Below are 20,032 nucleotides of genomic sequence, written 5' to 3'. Positions count from 1 at the left end.
TTTTCCAGGGTTGTCTAAATATAGGACACATACTTTGCCATCTTTGTTTATTAGCACAAATGTACTCTATACATCTATACTAGTTAAAATCACTTTATTTTAACAGAACCAAGTACTACTCCAAGTTCAAGAAATTGATTGTTGTTTCATTTGAAAACATGTTAATGACTTTTTAAAAATATGCTTATTCAAAAATCAAACGATAGGGCCAGGTATGGTGGCTCATGCCTGTCATCCCAGTTCTTTGGGAAGCAAAGGCGGAGGATCGCTTGAGGCCAAGAGTTCCAGATCAACCTGGGCAACATAGCAAGACCCTATCTCTACAAACTAAAAAATGAGCTAGACATGGTGGTGCATGTGTATAGTTCCAGCTACATGAGAGGCTGAGATGGGAGAATTGCTTCAGCCCAGAGAGCTGTGATCGCACTACTGTATTCCAGCCTGGGCAACAGGATGAGACTCTGTCTAAAAATATACATCTATATATATCTTACACGTATATATTTATATATATCACATATATAGATATCAAATATATAAATATATAAATATCAAATATATAGAGGTATGTAAATATCAAACAGAGATATATAATATCAAATGCATAGAAATATATAAATCAAATATATATATAAATCAAATATATATATCAAACAATAAGGTATATAACGTAGAGTGAAAGTCCCTGGTCACCTTATTTCCCAGAGATGTCACCACTGACGGTTTAATTAACTCAGTTTTTAATATGTGTGTGTGTTTAGCATGACTGGGATCTTACCATACCTGGTGCATTTGTTACCGTGTATCTTTTACTGTTACTGTTGTCTGCTGGCACTTTCTGGGGTGATAGTAATCCAGTTGGGCAGTCATCAACACATGGAGGACTTGCATGTGACAAGTGTGACTGAGGAGCTGAGTGTTTTTATTTTACTTGAATTAATTTAAATTTAAATAGCTCCATGTGACTAGTGGCTATCATATTGGACAGCTCAGATCATATTCAGTCTTTGAATTTTGTTTGTAAGCTTTCTTGGTACTCAAAAATTTCTGTATTTTATTTCCTGTCTTTGGCAGACTATGTCTACTTTTCATTCTTTTTTTCTTCTGTAGATTTTTTTTTTTTTTTTTTTTTTTTTTTTTTTTTGAGACGGAGTCTTGCTCTGTTGCCCAGGCTGGACTGCAGTGGCCGGATCTCAGCTCACTGCAAGCTCCGCCTCCCGGGTTTACGCCATTCTCCTGCCTCAGCCTCCCGAGCAGCTGGGACTACAGGCGCCCGCCACCTCGCCCTGCTAGATTTTTGTATTTTTTAGTAGAGACGGGGTTTCACCGTGTTAGCCAGGATGGTCTCGATCTCCTGACCTCGTGATCCGCCCGTCTCGGCCTCCCAAAGTGCTGGGATTACAGGCTTGAGCCACCGCGCCCGGCCTTCTTCTGTAGATTATCTGATGCTTTTTTTTTTTGAGACAAGGTCTCACTCTGTCGCCTGGGCTGGAGTGCAGTGGCACAATCTCAGCTCACTACAGCCTTGACCTTCTGGACTCAAGTGATCCTCCCACCTTAGCCTCTCAAAGTAGCTAGGACTACAGGCACATGCCACCACACCTGGCTAATTTTTGTATTTTTGTAGAGACAGGGTCTCACTATGTTGTCTAGGCTGGTCTTGAACTCCTGAGCTCAAGCAATTCACCCACCTCGGTCTCCCAAAGTGCTGGGACTACAGGTGTGAGCCACCGTGACTGGCGATCTGTTCATTTTGAGCAAGCATGTTTTCATCCATATTTTTTTTATCCATATCAAAGAATTAACCACTATTTAAAATATTCTACCATCTCACAAGAAAAAACGGGTAGGATATTTTGACTTCTTTTCATTTCCTGTGTTTTACTGAAATAACCTGGAATTGTAATTATTTTATTTTTGCCCTTGTGTCACTAGAGACTGTTTTCTTAACTATTACATGACGTTTCACATCCCTGTTAACAAAAACGTTTTAGACTTTCCTGACAGCTCTACTGTTTTTATGGGTTTCATTGTTCCTTATAAAACACATCCTCCCGGCCAGGCGTGGTGGCTCATGCCTGTAATCCCAGCACTTTGGGAGGCCGAGGTGGGCAGATCACCTGAGGTCAGGAGTTCGAGACCAGCCTGGACAACATGGTGAAACGCCATCAATACTAAAAATACAGAAAAAAAGTTAGCCAGGTGTGGTGGCGGGCGCATGTAATCCCAGCTACTCAGGAGGCTGAGGCAGGCAGGAGAATGGCTTGAACCCGGGAGGTGGAGGTTGCAGTGAGTCGAGAGCGCACCATTGCACTCCAGCCTGGGCGACAGAGCAAGACTCTGTCTCAAAAAAATAAAAGTAAAAAATAAAACACATCCTCTCTTTTTTTTCTTTAAGAGCATTCTCATATGATTTTTTTTCTTAGAGTGTGTGGATGATATATTTTGAGTTCTTGCATGTCTCAAAATGCCATTCTTTTCCCCTCCCACATAATGCATAGCCTGGGTGTGCATGTGACTCTATGATAACAATCATTTTCCTTGAAACTCCATAAACGTTGGTTTAATATCTTCCACCATTTACTGGTACAGATGTTGTTTTCTTGTTTTGTTTTTGATTTTTGAGGCAGAGTCTTGCTCTGTCATCCAGGCCAGGCTGGTCTCGAACTCCTGACCTCGACCTCAGGTGATCCAACCGCCTCGGTTCCCCAAAGTGCTGGGACTACAGGTGTGAGCCACTGTGCCTGACCAGATGCTGTTTTCTCTTCTTCTCTTTCTTTTCTAGGTAACCTTATTCTTTTTGTCTGTTTTAACTTGTTTTCAGTCTAGAAGCTTCTGCCTTTTTTTCCCCTGTTCTATGACCAAAGGGTTTCCATGTCCTTTGACATGCTGGGATTGCCTTTCCTTTTTTTTTTTTTTTTTTTTTTAATTTTATTTTTATTTTTTTTGAGATGGAGTCTCACTCTGTTGCCCAGGCCGGAGTGCAGTGTCATGATCTTGGCTCACTGCAACCTCCACCTCCCACGTTCAAGCAATTCTCCTGCCTCGGCCTCCCAAGTAGCCAGGATTACAGGCATGCACTACCACGCCCAGCTAATTTTTGTATTTTTAGTAGAGATGGGGTTTCACCATGTTGGCCGGGCTGGTCTTGAACTCCTGACCTCAGGTGATCTCCCCACCCCAGCCTCCCAAAGTGCTGGGATTACAGGCGTGAGCCACCGCGCCTGGCACCTTTCCTTTAGTACCTAAACAAAATGGCCCGAGCTGATACATGTTCATGGGGGTTTCTTGGGGTCTTAAGTTTTCATGGTCCTCAAGCACACCCACACTGCAGCCAGTTTACCCCATCACTGGGCTCCTTGTGTCTGTGTGTCCTTAGTGTGCTCTTTTTGTTCAACGTTTGACCTTGGGTGGAACATGGTTATCTTCAGTTCTGTTCTTGGTTAACTTCAGTTCTCTCACCACCCTCCTCGCAGGAATCACTAAAATCCAGCTATTGTGTACAGCATTTGCTGAAGCATTTTTGGCTCATGGGGAGGGAGGGAGGTCTGATTATAGAGTAGCGCAGGAAACAACTTTGAATTCAGTGTCAGACATCGTTGTTCACCAACAGGAATGTTACTGCCCACGCATTTCTGTGGGCCATGGCTTCCTCTGCTTCTGAGAGTGTCTCCTGATCTTTCTTCTCCTCTTCTCTAAATTCAAGGTCAGCCCAAATGTCCTTTCTTTCATGAAGCCTTCCGCAGTCACTATGACTGAAGGCGTTGACCCCTGCCAGAGGCCCTCTACCTCTTAGTGAGTGTATCTGTCCCATGACATCTTTCCCAGTTGCTATCACTTTATCTCCCCAGCCCTCCACTCGGGCAGACCCTCGTTCTCCTGAGCCAAGCTGTGGCTCCAAGAGGTGAGTGCCTTGTCCGCAATCACAAATGGGGAACGTGGGTCTTTGCGTCTGTTGCTTAGTGTGTGTGTAGCATCTACCAGCCAGCTGGAGTAAAAGATTTTATTTCACTGGGTGCAGTGGCTCACGCCTGTAATTCCCGCACTTTGGGAGGCCAGGGCGGGTGAATCACCTGAGTTCAGAAGTTCTAGAGCAGCCTGGGCTACATGGTGGAACCCCGTCTCTACTGAAAATACAAAAATTAGTCCGGCGTGATGGCGGGCACCTGTAATCCCAGCTACTCGGGAGGCTGAGGCAGAACTGCTTGAACCTGGGAGATGGAGATCACTTTATAAGCACGCACTGCAGTGAGCCGAGATTGTACCACTGTACTTCAGTGAGCCTGGGCGACAGAGTGAGACTCTGTCTCAAGAAAACAAACACACAAACAAGCAAGTTTTATTTAAATATACAATAGGTTATCTGAAAATAAAGTATGGCTGGACTTTATTAGAATTAGACATTAGAAAGTCAAGTACCCAAGGTCCGTCTGCCTTTCTAACCTCTCTCCCTCTCTGTCTTCCTCTCTGTCAACTAGACTGCCCCAAGCATCTGTTCCTTAGTTCAGATTCTCCAGAAAGGATCTCACTGGTTTCTGGCCAAGAAAGGGATTATCCAGGCATGATCCAGGCCGCTGTGGTGGAGAATGGAAAGGGAGGAGTAGGAGGGTATTGTGTGGTACAACATGGTCACTGAGGGCCACACCTTTGGTGAGACCTGTGGGCAAAGGGAGTTTTCAGGGAAGAACATAGTGAGCAATGCTGGCATCTTGCTGGGACTGAATTGTATGTCCTTCCCAATCCATATGCTGAAGCCTAAATCCCCAACGTGATGGTGTCTGGAGGTGGCACCTTTGGGTGGTAAATAGCTCACAAGGGTGGAGCCCCCATGAATGGGATCAGTGTGTGCTTATAAAGTGATCAAGAGTCCAGCACATTGTTGCTCTGCCAAGAATGAGGCCCTCACCAAAAAGCTGACCCTGCTGGCACCCTTATCTTGGTGGACTTCGAGCCTCCAAAACTGCAAGAAATAAATGTCTGTTCTTTAAGTAATCAGTCTACCGTAGTCTGTAATAGCAGCCTGAACTTAGACACACCTCAAAACATGTCTACAGAACCCAGCATGTGTCTGCCTGTCTACTCACAGGTAGACTGTGCGCACGGAGGCAGCACTTTTCAGTCTCCAGTCCTTGGGATATCTGGTACCTTGCCCGTGTTTGTAACTTGCTAAAGATTTGCAGAATGGATTCCAATAGCTCTTAATTCCCATTGACAAATGTATTTCAAATTGTCTTTATTTTATATGCATTAATAATAGGTGAAGGCTTTTCTTTTTCTACTTCTCATTGAGAGGACTTTGGCTGTAGAGTTTTTAGTTTTGTTTGGCTCTATAGGACCCCACATTTTTAAATGGTAACTAATTTTTTGAGCTCTTGGTGTATGCTTATGTATTTTTCTTTTTCTTTTTTCTTTTCTTTTTTTTTTTTTTTGAGATAGAGTATCAGTCTGTTACCCAGGCTGGAGTGCAGTGGCGTGATCTTGGCTCTCTGCAACCTCTGCCTCCTGGGTTCAGGGGATTCTCCTGCCTCAGCCTCCCAAGTAGCTGGGATTACAGGTGCCTGCCACCATGCCCGGCTAACTTCTGTGTTTTTAGTCGAGATGGGTTTTCGCCATGTTGGCCAGGCTGATCTTGAACTCCTGACCTCAAGTGATCTGCCCTCCTTCAGCCTTCCAAAGTGCTGGGTCTACAAGCGTGAGCCACCATGCCCGGCCTTATATATTTTCCCTGGTTGACTCATTACAATAACAAATGAAGAGACTGAGGCTTATCAGTTTTCATAAGTTATCCAGGCCATAACTCAAATTCAAACTTAGCTTTTTAGTCTATCTGACTGTAAATCTGTTGCTTTTCACTAAACTACAGTCTCATGGACTCTCGGTAAGAGTAATTTGATAATGTCTCAAGGTCTTTTTCTTTACAAGTCATAGATTGATTACCAACCTGAACACCTTTGGAGCCAAAATTCACCAGCGTAATGGGTCAGTGAATTAATTTTTTAAAAATCATACATTTCTTTGCTTAAAGACTATTGCAAATCAATAATTAGGAACTCTATTCTCTCTAGTCCCTTAAAGGACTCCTTTTATTTTATAGCATCAGTGTAATTCGTAATAAGTTTTTTTCTTTTTTTGCTTCTTTCATGGCTTAATCATCTCTTTTCTGACTGCCTTACCGGTAGCCTCGTACATATCAACACCCCTTTCTCTGGAGCCTCTGCCCCCAGCATCACCATCATTCCGAGTTCCATGAAGCCAGGTTCCTGTGAGAAGTGACATGGCCCATGGAATCTCCTGGGTGAAAGTGCTGCCGGGAGGTACCCACTTCAGCCCACCTGTACCCCAGTGCTGCAGCCTATGCCCAATCTGCCCTTGATGGTGGCTTTTTGTGGGTGCTTTGAGTAAGGTAGTGGCCTGTCATGCTTTCCCAGCCTTAGGAGAAAATCTGGTTGGACTCAAGGGCTGAATTGGGATGTCACCTTTACAGTTTCTGTTTTGTTTAGTGCGCTTCTGTTCTGGCTTAAACTCACATGCCCCGGGGAAATCGGGACTTCTTTATTCCCGTGGCTGTGTTTCCTCGGTGTTCCAGCTCATGCAGTGCCTTCCCAGAGAAGGATGGGGATTCAGTTAATATAAGAAATTCCCACAGGTTTTTCCTTTACTGTTTCTTTTTTTGGGAGGGCAGGGGGATACGATACTTGCTCTGCACTACTTTGGGGGTACTTATTAACATTTTAAGAAAACTAAAAAAAGAACCAGCGAAAGCAGAGTGCTTGTTTCAGTTTCCAAATGAAGTTTTTAAAAAGTTCTTTACGCGAAAGCACATTTTAAATGTAGAACATTAGAATGAATCACTAAGCAAAAACGCCATGCCTTGGTATATTCGTATATACATTTTCCTGTTTATAAATATTTACAAAAATGCAAATATAGCAGTATATTAGTCCTGTATTAATCAGTTCTCATGCTGCTATAAGGATGTGCGTTAGACTGGGTAATTTTTAAAGGAAAGAGGTTTAATCGACTCACAGTTCTGCATGGCTGGAGAGGCCTCAGGAAACTTACACTCATGGCAGAAGGGGAAGCAAATGCATCCTTCTTCACAGGGTGGCAGGAGAGAGAATGAGAGTGAGGCGGGTGAAAGCCCTTTATAAAAGAGAACTCACTGTCACGAGTACAGCATGAGGGTAACCCCCCCCATGAGTCAGTTACTTCCCGCCGGGTCCTTCCCATAACACGTGGGGATTATGGGAACTACAATTCAATGTCGAGACCAGCTTGGTTGGGGAGACCCTAACCCAGCGGCGCTAGAGGAATTAAAGACACACACACAGAAATATAGAGGTGTGAAGTGGGGAATCAGGGGTCTCACAGCCTTCAGAGCTGAGAGCCCCAAACAGAGATTTACCCACATATTTATTAACAGCAAACCAGTTACTGGCATTGTTTCTATAGATATTAAATTAATTAAAAGTATCCCCTAAGGGAAACGAAGGGATGGACTGAAATAATTGCAGCAGAAACACACCCTTAAGACACAGATCGCTCATGCTTTTTGTTTGTGGCTTAAGAATGCCTTTAAGCGGTTTTCCACCCTGGGCAGGGCAGGTGTTCTTTGCCCTCATTCCCGTAAACCCACAACCTTCCAGCTTGGGTTAGGGCCGTTAAGAACATGTTATAGTGCTGTAGAGATTTTGTTTATGGCCAGTTTTGGGGCCAGTTTATGGCCAGATTTTGGGGGCTTGCTCCCAACAATTCAGTGTGAGATTTGGGTGGGGATACACCCAAACCACATCACCCCCTTATCTGTGATTTTGCTTTCTGCAGTTGCAGTTACCCTTCGTCCGTTTGAAAATATTTAATGGAAAATTCCAGAAGCAATGCCTGAGTTTTCAATTTCATGTCCTTCCGAGTAGCGTGATGAAATCTGGGACCATCACACCCTGTCCCACCCTGGATGCGACTCCTCCCTGTGCCAGCGTCCCCACCTGCAGCTCACTTAGTAGCCGTCTCTGTGATGAGATTCACTGTCTTGGAATCACAGTGCTTGTTGTCAAGTCACCCTTACTTTACTTCCTCATGGCCCTGAAGCATAAGAGGAGTGGCACTGGCAATTTGGATACACCATAGAGAAGCCATAAAGTGCTTTCTTAAGGGAAAAGGTGAACGTTCTCAATAAGAAAAGAAGATCATATACTGTGGTTGTAAGAAGGAATCCTTGGGGCCAGGTGCAGTGGCTCATGCCTATAATCCCACCGATTTGGGAGGCCAAGGTGGGAGAATCACTTGAACCTGGGAGTTCGAGATCAGCCTGGGTAATATAGCAAGATCCTGCCTCTACAGAAAAAAAAAAAAAAAAAAATTAGCCAGGCATAGTGGCATACACCTGTATTCCTAGCTACTCAGGAGGCTGAGGCGGGAAGATCACTTGAGCCCAGAAGTTCGAGGCTGCAGTGAGCTGTGATTGCATCACTGCACTTCAGCCTGGGTGACAGAGTGAGACCCAGTCTCTTAAAAAAAAAAAAAAGGCTTTGCAGATGCCACTGCCGCCCAGAGCCCTGTACTATCAGCCATGGTCAACCCCACCATGTTCTTCAACATGGTCGTCAACAGCGAGCCCTTGGGGCGTGTCTCCTTCAAGCTGTTTGCAGACAAGGTTCCAAAGACAGAAAACTGTCGTGCTCTGAGCACTGGAGAGAAAGGATTTGGTTATAAGGGTTCCTGCTTTCACAGAATTAATCTAGGGCTTATGTGTCAGGGTGGTGACTTAACACGCCATAATGGCAGTGGTGGCAAGTTCGTCTACAGGGATAAATTTGATGACGAGAACTTCATCCTGAAGCATACAGGTCCTGGCATCTTGTCCATGGCAAATGCTCGACCCAACACAAACGGTTCCCAGTTTTTCATCTGCGCTGCCAAGACCGAGCGGTTGGATGGCAAGCATGTGGTCTCTGGCAAGGTGAAAGAAGGCATGAAGATTGTGGAGGCCATGGAGCGCTTTGGGTCCAGGAATGGCAAGAGCAGCAAGAAGATCGCCACTGCGGACTGTGGACAACTCGAATAAGTTTGACGTGTGTTTTACCTTCACCACCAGACCATTCCTTCTGTAGCTCCGGAGAGCACCCTCCACCCCATTTGCTCGCAGTATCCTAGAATCTTTGTGCTCTCACTGCAGTTCCCTTTGGATCCCATGTTTTCCTTGTTCCCTTCCATGCCTAGCTGGATTGCAGAGTTAAGTTTATGACAATGAAATAAAAACTGAATAACAAAAAATAATAATAATCTACCCATAAAATTGTGAAAAAGGAAAAATACCTTTGTGCCTAGGCTATGCAGGATAGGAGTGGGGACTAGCCGTGGTTTTAGGCATCGCTTGGGAGACTTGGAACGCCTTCTTGAGGATAAGGGGTGCCTACTGTATATTGTTTGTATTGATCTGTTGTCATTTGAAAGGTTATTTGGGCTGGGCGCGGTGGCTCAAGCCTGTAATCCCAGCACTTTGGGAGGCCGAGACGGGTGGATCACGAGGTCAGGAGATCCAGACCATCCTGGCTAACACAGTGAAACCCCGTCTCTACTAAAAAATACAAAAAACTAGCCAGGCGAGGTGGCGGGCGCCTGTAGTCCCAGCTACTTGGGAGGCTGAGGCAGGAGAATGGCGTAAACCCGGGAGGCGGAGCTTGCAGTGAGCTGAGATCTGGCCACTGCACTCCAGCCTGGGCGACAGAGCGAGACTCCGTCTCAAAAAAAAAAAAAAAAACAAAAACCAAAAAACAAAGAAAGGTCATTTGAATGTCTTTCCGGGTCACCGCACAGCCTGCACCTGAGTCAGGTCAATTGGCTGGCCATCCCGTCACGTGATTCTATACAGGGTACCATTATTTATTCAGTTCCCTATTGCTGGAGCTTCATGGCCAAGGCTGCCAGTGGGCCCCTTCTTCCACAGTGACACTGTTTGCTCTGGGCACCTGGAGGGCCCCACTCATCCCTCCTGCTGGCTGGGATGTGCGTACCAGTGGTAGGAAGTTATTCCAGAGCACCTGCACCAAGCCAGCATCCTGGGGCAGGGGAGACAGGATGGAGGGACTTAGCCCTGCTGTAATCTTAGGGCACAACTTCCCCACTGAGGGATGCAGAGACCTTTTAATGAAAGTTAAATGTGCTTGTGTTGTGAGCGGCTATTATTTTGGGACTAGAGCCCACACAGCTCAGCCTGTATACTAACTAATAAAACATCTGCGTGTAGGCCGGGTGTGGTGGCTCACGCCTGTAACCCCAGCACTTTGGGAGGCTGAGGGGGGTGGATCACGAGAGCAAGAGATCGAGACCATCCTGGCTCACATGGTGAAACCCCGTCTCTACTAAAAATACAAAAAACAATTAGGTGGGCCTGGTGGTGGGCGCCTGTAGTCCCAGCTACTCGGGAGGGTGAGGCAGGAGAATGGCGTGAACCCGGGAGGCGGAGCTTGCAGTGAGCCAAGATCACCCACTGCACTCCAGCCTGGGCGACAGAGCGAGATTCTTGTCTCAAAAAAAAAAACAAATAAAACAAAACATCTGTGTGTAACTTTGGCCTTAGAGACGTTTTCATGTTTTCATTATGTAATGTTTTGAGTAAGTAGTATGATCTATTCAAAGGTCAGCTATGTGGTAGAGAATTCAAAAGGCATCAAGGAGAGGCAGCGAAGTTAAGTCTCATTCTCCCTGCAGTGAACTTCTCCCCGATAGGCAGCTCCTGTTGCAGGCTCTTGGCGCGTCCTTCCAGTGCTGGCAAGGATGGGGGCATGTGCACACATGTGCCTCCGCAGGCCTTCAACACAAATGGCAGCATGCCTCTTAATTTTTCACTTAACAGCCTATCTCGGAGGTCATTATATATCAAAATACATAGATAACCTCCTTTTAGTTTTATTGTATGTTTTTAGAGTTTGCGGGGGTGGATGTCTCACTGTGTTACCCAGGCCGGTCTTGAACTCCTGACTTCGAGTGATCCTCTGGAGTTGCTGGGATTATAGGCGTGAGCCACCATGTTCAGCTCCAACCTCCTTTTTAAAAAGGCTGTATATGGATCCTTTCCACTCAGAGACTCCTCTCTCCATATAGAGAGAGAGCTGTTTCTCTTTCTCTTCTATTAAACCTCCATTCCAAAGAAAGGGTGGGGGGCTACTGTATGTTGTAGCATTGAATGGATAGACCATTACCTCTTTAATCTGTCCCCTGTTAGTAGACAGTAAGGTAGTTTTCAGTCTTTTGTGCTAGAACATAGGGCTGAAGTTAATATCCTTGAACATGTATCACCTCTCCAGACTGTTTCCTAAAAAATATTTAAAAATCTTTCTCAGTTAAGTTTTAGGAAGGCAGTGTGGTATGTTGAGATGAGTATTAAACCAGGAACCAAAAAGCTTCCTTCACTAACCCTCACTTGGACTTCGGAAGTCAGTTAACCCCTCTGGGGATGAGTGTCTTCATTGGTAAATGAAACAGACTGCTTAAAGGGAGCCATTTGTCTTTAAAACTCATGATTTGACAAGTACATACTTTGTCCTGGGCCTGACCCCATTCTCAGGGATAACAGAAGGCTGGGGAAGGTTCTGAGAGGGAATAGCTCTGAAAAAACCACAGACTTTATGCATTAGGGACCCATCAGACCCCAGGGTTCTTCTTGAGTTGACTTTTTGCTGTCACTTCCTAAGGATAAGGGGGAAAGATACATTTTGGCAAAGGAGAGACCCCAGTCCTGCTTGTCCCAGGTTTAAGCCATCCCTTCTAGACACTGCCACTTGCTTCTTGTCTTGTAGACAACTTCTCAGAGCTCTGTGGTCTTTCTCTGTTTTTTAAAAATTTCTGTTTCTTTCCTCTACCATCCCAGAGCGGACCATGACCTCTGGCTCCATTTTGGATCTGGGAGGTGCATTTCCTTTTGTGTTTGAGGACTCCAGGTTCACCTTTGTGATTCCTGGTGAAAAGCGCCATTTGTACAGCCTCACCAACTTGTCTTTGACCTTTGACTTTGCTCATAGAAACTGTTTTCTCTGTCTCTCATCTCTGGCCTTTGCCCTTGAACACATATCACACGCTCATATACCAGCCTCGGACCAAGCTATCTCACTTCTGTGTGTATTACAACCTTTTTTTTTTTTTTTTTTTTTGAGACAGAGTTTTACTCTATCGCTCAGGCTGGAGTGCAGTGGCACGATCTCAGCTCACTGCAACTTCTGTCTCCCAGGTTCAAGCAGTTCTCCTGCCTCAGCCTCCCAAGTAGCTGGGATTACAGGTGCGTGCCACCACACCCAGCTAATTTTTTATGTTTTTGGTAGAGACGGGGTTTCACCATGTTGGCCAGGCTGTTCTCTAACTCCTGACCTTAGGTGATCCTCCCGCCGCGGCCTCCCAAAGTGTTGGGATTACAGGCGTGAGCCACCACATCCGGCCAACTTTTTTTTTTCTTTTTAAAACCATCTACAACTTGATGCTTGTGAGCCACCAGCTCCCTTGAGGCTCATAAGCCACGGATCTATCCCTGTTTGTCTGTCAAATGGCTGAACAATTTGAATTTCATCTTCAATTGTATATAATGATCTTAAAGATATGTAAATAACAAAATTTTAAAGCACTTAAAATATTTCTTCCTGTATTCTGATCTTGCACTGTCTACAAAGACAGGTCTTACTTCACAAACTAAACTTCATGCTAGATGCATTTCTGGCCAATGAGTGTTGTATGAAAGTTTATTATAGTTTAACATTGTCTCTTATCAGAATTGGGCTTTTATGTGATGTAGACACCAAAATTGTTTGATAATAATGAAATAATTATGAAAGGAGGAGGCTGACTGGGCACTGTGGCTCACACCTATAATCCTAGCACTTCGGGGGGCCAAGCTGGGCAGGTCACCTGAGGTCAGGAGTTCAACACCAGCCTGACCAACATGGAGAAACCCCATCTCTACTAAAAATACAAAATTAGCCAGTATGATGGTGCATGCCTGTAATCCCAGCTACTCGGGAGGCCAAGGCAGGAGATTTACTTGAACCCAGGAGGCGGAGATTGCAGTGAGGCAAGATGGCGCCATTGCACTCCAGAATGGGCAGCAAGAGTGAAACTCTGTCTCAAAAAACAAAACAAAACAAACAAACAAAAACAGAAAGGAGGAAGCTAATGAGATAGAATATACATTCCCACATTTCCAATACAAATACGGTACAGGTTTAGAAGAATCTAAAACTTGAAACAGCCCAATGTGTAAGAAGAGGGATGAGTTAGTAAACTAGACCAGAAGCTAGCAAAGAGGGACTAGTTAACAAACTGGACTAGAAGCTAGCAAAGGGGATCATCAAGATTCCTCTTTTCCAGCCACGCTTGTATTGATTCCAGGGCTTATTTTTCAGCCATTGTCTAGAGCTAGGCATCCTCTGCTGCTAACACCCGTGTAAAGATTTAAATTATTGGCTACTCTCACAGTCACCTTTATCCAAAGCTGTAGCCTCAATAGCTGCAGCCACCTGCCTGCTTGATGGATCTTTGTTGATGATCTCTGTCCCTCACTGGCCATACACTTCTGGGACAGCTCTGAGCTCTTGAGCCTTCTAGGGCTTGTCCATGACTTACTGCTTTGCACAGAGACAATGTTGCTTTGGACATACTCCTTACACCAGTCGCAAGAGGAGAAGGGACGCACTAAGTATGGGTTGAAGCTACCAAACCCGTGATGGAGCTGAAATCCTACTTTAGATGAGGCCGTAGTGCAGCCAGATGATGACAGCTGGAAGGGTGGCTTCCTGCTCTGGACTCTGCATTACACTTGGGAAAAAAAGAGTGAAGAAACTCATACTGGAATTACACAAATGAGCCACTGACAAAAACAAACTCATTTGTGTGACTTCTTCAAATCCTGAACTGCAGGTGAAAGCCATTATTGAATTTGATGGTCACATGATCAACTTAGGTAAGAGGGGTGCCCCAATCCAGGATGAGGACCAACTTTGGCCAGTACAGCCTGATAACCTGAGTCAACCTTAGCCAACTTCCCCAACTGTGGCTGTGAATTCTCTTCCAGCAGCAGGTAGTGTGATGTACCTTGGGTTACCTTTGTTTTTTATCCACTGTACCAAAACCTCATATTTTTTTCCTAGTAGTGTTATTCCTTCTGGTGAAGTGTTTTGGTATTCCAACCAGAACACCAGGGCATGTGCACACACGTAGCACAAAGATCTATTACAATTCCGTAAAACAGGTGAATAAAAAATGTCCAGAGATCACAATTAGACAGTTTACAAAAGAAGACCTAAAAATTGCCAGTAATCTGAAAAGATGGTCAACCCAAGGACGTACGTAAATGAGAGACAACGTAGGGTAGTAATTATGTGGATTTTGGAGCCAGACTGTCTGGATTCAAGTCCTGGTTGTGCCATTATTAGCCATGTGACCTTCAGTAAATTACTTAACTTCTCTCTACTTCAGTTTCCTCATCTATGAAATGGGAATAATAGTAGCATTTACCTCCCAGTGTGACAATTTACGAAGTTGGTATCTGTAGGGTGCTTGGTACCATGCCTGACACATAGTAAGTGTTGCAGCATGTTACCTGCTGTGGTGATGATTATGATGGTGGTGGTGATGATGATGATGGTGGTAATGGTGGCGATAATGATGATGGTGATGGTAGTGATGGCAGCGGTGGTGGTGGTGGTGATGGTGATGATTATGATGGTGATAGTGATGATGGTGGTGGTGATGATGGTGATGGTAGTGATGGCGGCGGTGGTGGTGGTAGTGATGATGGTGATGGTGACCATAATGGAAGTAGTGATGGTGGTGATGATGGTGGCAGTGATGGTGATGATGGTGGCAGTGATGGTGATGATGGTGGCAGTGATGGTGGTGATGGTGGTGGTGGTGGTGGTGATGGTGATGATGATGGGTGTAGTGATGGTGGTGGTGATGTGATGGTGATGATGATGGGGGTAGTGTTGGTGGCGATGATGATGTGATGGTGTTGATGGTGGCAGTAATGGTGATGGTGATGGTAGTGGCGATGGTGCTGATGGTGACAGTGATGATAATGGTGATGATGGTAGAAATTATAAGATGGTGGTGATGATGGTGATGGTGATGATGATGGGGGTAGTGATGGTGGTGGTGATGATGTGATGGTGTTGATGGTGGCAGTAATGGTGATGGCAATGGTAGTGGCGATGGTGCTGATGGTGATCGTGATGATAATGGTGATGGCAGAAATGGTAAGATGGTGGTGATGATGGTGATGGCAGTGGTGGTGGTGATAGTGATGGTGCTGATGATGGTGGTGATGGTGATGTGATGATGATGATAGTGATGGTGATGATGGTGGCAGTGATGGTGGTGATGGCAATGGTAGTGGCGATGGTGGTGATGATGGTGATGATGATAATGGTGATGATGGTAGTAATGATATGATGATGGTGATGATTGGGGTAATGGCAGTGGTGGTGGTGGCAGTGGTGGTGATGATGGTGATGGTGACGATGGTGGTAATGATGATGTGATGGTGATGATGGTGGTGATGGCAATGGTAGTGGCGATGGTGGTGATGATGACAATGGCAATGATGGCAGTAATGATATGGTGATGATGGTGGTAATGGTGGTGGTGGTGGTGGTGTTGATAGTGATGGTGATGATGGTGGTGATGATGATGTGATTGTAGTGATGGTGATGATGGTGGCAGTGATGGTGATGATGGCAATGGTAGTGGCAATGGTGGTGGTGATAATGGTGTTAGTTATGATGTTAGTAATGATATGGTGATGGTGATGATGGTGGTAATGGCAGTGGTGGCGGTGGTGGTGGTGGTGATGATAGTGGTGGTGATGTTGGTGGTGATGATGATGTGATTGTAGTGATGGTGGCAGTGATGGTGATGATGGCAATGGTAGTGGTGATGGTGGTGATGATAATGGTGATGATGTTAGTAATGATATGGTGATGGTGATGATGGTGGTGGTGGTGGTGGCAGCGGTGTTGGTGGCAGCAGCAATGCCAGACTGCTCTACAAAGTGGTTGTTTCAGTTTACATTTTACCAACAGCATGTGAGTGTTCCCTTTCCTCACATTCTTCTGATATTCTTAGACTCTAAAATGTTTGCCAAATCAATGGGTGAAATTGAGCATGTTTTCGTAAGCTTATTGGTTGTTAAGGCTGCCTCTTTTGTGGAGTGCTTATTCATATTGTCAGCCCATTCTTCTGTCAGTCTTTTGTCTTTTTCTTAATGATTTTTTTATTGATTTGTCATTCATCTAGCAAATAGTTATTGAGGATCTTTTATATGTCAGACTGTTTTCGGTGCTAGGAATACAATGGAAAACACTGTTTTCTGGATCTTACATTCTAGTTAGAGAGAAACACTACAGTTCCAGCTAGCAATAAATTATATTTAAAAATTAAAGCAGTACAATCATAATAATAGCTGGCTTCTACCAAATGATTTCTGTGTGCCAGTTACTATACTAAATTCTTAGATGTATGAATTCGTTTTATCCTCACATTTTTTCTAATACTATTTATTTCAGACAGGGTCTCATTCTGTTGCCCAGTCTGACTGTAGTGGCACGATCACGGCTCACTGCAGCCTCAAACTCCTGGGCTCAAGTGATCCTCCCACCTCAGCTTTCCAAGTAGCTGGGACCAGAGGCACACACCACCATGCCCAGCTAATTTTTTATTTTTTGTAAAGACTAGGTCTTGCTGTGTTGCTCAGGCTGGTCTTGAACTCCTGGACTCAAGCAGTCCTACTGCCTTGTCCTCCGAAATGCTGGGATTACAGACATTAGCCACCACACCTGGCCTAATACTGGTTTTTGAAAACATCATTCTTTTACAGCTACAGAAACTGGAGCACAGAGAGGTTAAGTAATAAACTGAAAGTCACACAGCTGGGAACTTGTGGAGTCAGGATTCAAACCCAAGTAGCCAAACTCTACCTAATGCCTGCAATCCTGGCCAGAATATAATGTTGTCTTCCTGTACCATCCTAGAGATAAAATGTGAAGGAGAAAAGACCTTTGTATATATTCTGGCTGGTAATACTTTCTCATTTGTGTTATAAATGTCTAACCTTATTCTGTAACATAAATTTTTTTTAATAATCACTTTACCATGAAATGTTTAACTTTGGTGTAGTCAAAAGTTATTATCTCTTATGGTTTGTACTTTTGAGTCCTTGTTTGAGTAATTATTTCCTTCACTGACATTATGAAGTTGTCGTTTAATTCTTTCACTTTTTCATTTGACAGATGTTTACTTGAGCCTCTACTATATGCCAGACACTGTTCTAGGCACTAGAAAGATGTGGAGTAAATGGACATCACTGCCTTCAGTTTTAAGGTTTTGTTTTCCAAGTTTGGGTCTTTCACTCATCTGGAATTTGTGGTTTTTTTTCTTCATGTTGTGGGATGTAGCAAACTAATTTTATATTTCTGCATGTAGGAATTCGACTTTTCTCATGCTGTGTATTGAAAAGTTTTTTTCACTACTGGTTTATGATGTGATCTTCATTATATATCACGTTTCATTACTATCATGGGTTGTTACTGATAGTCTGTTGCATTTCATGGACCTGTTTATCTAGTCTTCAGTTCTGTTGTATTTTAATAATGTTTTCCTTATAAAGGTATTGTGATTATTATACACTACTTCAAAAATGCATGAAAATGCAAAGGAGAATATTACAATCAGCTCTATTCCTCCCATTTTCCATGCAGGAACTTGGAAATTAAGGGGGGGAAATATTTGTAAAATAATTAGTCTCAAACCACTAATGTTTCTTCTGTTTCACAGTGGACAGGAGCTAAGTTACCCCTCTGGAATTCACATACCAAAAATTGAACTCCTTTGATGTCACTCTCTCTATATGTATTTATTTTATTTTATTTTTATTTTTATTTATTTATTTTTTTTAGAGAGAGGGAGAGTATCTTTCCTGAGCCTCCTGGGCTCAGGTGATCCTCCCACCTCAGCCTCCCGAGTAGCTGGGAATACAGACACATGTCACTACACCTGACTAATTTTAGTTTTTGTGTAGGGATGGGGGTCTTTCTATGTTGACCAGGCTGGTCTTAAACTCCTGGGATCAAGCAATCCTCCCTCTTTGGCCTCCCAAAGTGCTGGGATTACAGGCGTGAGCCACTGCGCCCAGCCTGATGTCACTCTTCAGATTGATGTATTAGTTGTATGAGGCTGGGCTGCTGTAATCAAGAGACCCTAACGTGGGATTGAACAGCGCAGTGGAAGTTCCCTTCTCATTCACGGACCAGCCTTGGGCATGTGTTCTGATGATGGTGAGGGAGTTCTCCTTCATTCTGTCATCCAGGGTTGAGGCTGCGCTATCGTGTGGCTCTGCCGTCCTCAGGGGTCTCACCTATGTCTGCATCCAAACAGCACAAAGGACAGGAAGGGCATGGGGAAGCCACCCACAAGGGTTTCTGGACAGCAGGAAGTGACACACATCAACTCCCACTGGCTGGAACTCAGTCAGTGGCCACACCTGGCTGCGAGGCAGCTGGGAAGAGCTGTCCAGCTGTGAGTCCAGAGAGAGAAATGATGAGTTTTGTGGATATCATTGTGGACCACCTATAAAGCGTTTACATGGCTCTATTACATTGGCTCTCCCATTAAGTCTTGTCTGTAGTTTCCATGAATACTTCTTTGAAGAGATTTGCTGGATGTGCTCATTGAATATTTGCCATTTCCATGGCTGAGAAGGAACGTATTGGTTTCTACTTGAGGTCTGAACGTACCACTGATTCTCCCAGATGCAGGCTGAAGTGTCTGGGCTTTCAGAGGTGGCAAAACTGAGAGCCTTTTCTTTGTGACCTTTCATGTGCAACCCTGGGGAAGGGGGAGGTGGGACTTGTGCTCCTCAAGACCGAGGAGTCTTTCTTAAAGGGCCACATGACATGCAGGCTGAACTTCCATGACTCGGTAATCAGCCTTGAGTACTGGGAGTCCGAATCAGTCTTTCTTCATTGGATTTCCAGGAGAGTCTTCTTTTGGGCATGGATTTTCCTTCAGTGTCTGGAAGCCTGCTTAGCACCTCTCCCACCCAGGCACGGGGATGTCTGTTTCCATCATGTTTCTCCCTCCAGAGTCCCTGGAGTCCTGTGGGATGCAAACCCCTGGCTAAGCAGCCACAGCCGACTCCTGATCTGCTCTGGCCATAACATCATCCTGTCACCCCCAAGGACAGGAGTGTCACCTGTCAACACTTCTAACTGTTGCATTTGATATAATTCACAAACCATACCATTCACTCGTTTAAAGCATACCATTCAGGCTGGACTCGGTGGCTCATGCCTGTAATCCCAGCACTTTGGGAGGCTGAGGCGGGTGGATCACTTTAGGTCACGAGTTTGAGACCAACCTGGCCAACATAGGAAAACCCTGTCTCTACTAAAAATACAAAACTTAGCTGGACGTGGTGTCACGTGCCTGTAATCCCAGATACTTGGGAGGCTGAGGCAGGAGAATCACTTGAACCCAGAAGGCAGAGGTTGCAGTGAGTCAAGATGGCACTACTGCACTCCAGCCTGGGTGACAAAGTAAGACTCTGTCTCAAAAACTAAAAAATGAAAAAAAAAAAGTATACCATTCAGCAGCTTTTAGTTTATTCACAGAGTTGTGCACCCATCACTACAATCAATTTTAGAACATTTGCACCAACCGCAAAATAAACCCACATCCCGTAATCATGCCCAAGCCCTCCATCTTCCCAGCCCCTGAGCACCACTAATCTAGCTCTGTTTCTGTGGATTTCCCTGTCAGGACATTTTGTAGACATGGAATTATACAATACATAGTCCTTGGCAACTGGTGTCTTTCACTTAGCTTAGTGTTTTCGAGATGCATCCATTCATGTTGTGGTGTTTATCGGTGCTTTGTTTTTTTATTGCTGAATAATCCATTTCCATCCTATAGATGGACCACATTTCCTGTCTCCATTCATAGAGAATAGACATTTGGGTTGTTTCCAGTTTTGGGCTGTTATGAATGATGTTGC

General features: G+C 44.6%; 1 protein-coding gene across 20 annotated transcripts in view; it reads left to right on the top strand.

The window, feature by feature from the left end:
• NMT2 (N-myristoyltransferase 2) overlaps positions 1 to 20,032 on the top strand; it is a 64,701-nt gene that overhangs the window by 5,295 nt on the left and 39,374 nt on the right. For 9 of the 20 annotated variants that reach the window (XM_074001103.1, XM_065520334.2, XM_074001109.1 and 6 more), the window contains exon 2: positions 17,271 to 17,361. The exons of the other annotated variants lie outside the window; for them this stretch is intronic. In XM_074001103.1, coding sequence (XP_073857204.1) covers positions 17,271 to 17,361 — 91 coding nt within the window. The remainder of the gene's footprint in view (positions 1 to 17,270; positions 17,362 to 20,032) is intronic. 20 annotated transcript variants of the gene reach the window in all.

Source organism: Macaca fascicularis, chromosome 9, assembly GCF_037993035.2.
Source record: "Macaca fascicularis isolate 582-1 chromosome 9, T2T-MFA8v1.1".
In the NCBI taxonomy this organism is placed as follows: domain Eukaryota; kingdom Metazoa; phylum Chordata; class Mammalia; order Primates; family Cercopithecidae; genus Macaca; species Macaca fascicularis.
This window is presented reverse-complemented; position numbering and strand designations above follow the sequence as displayed.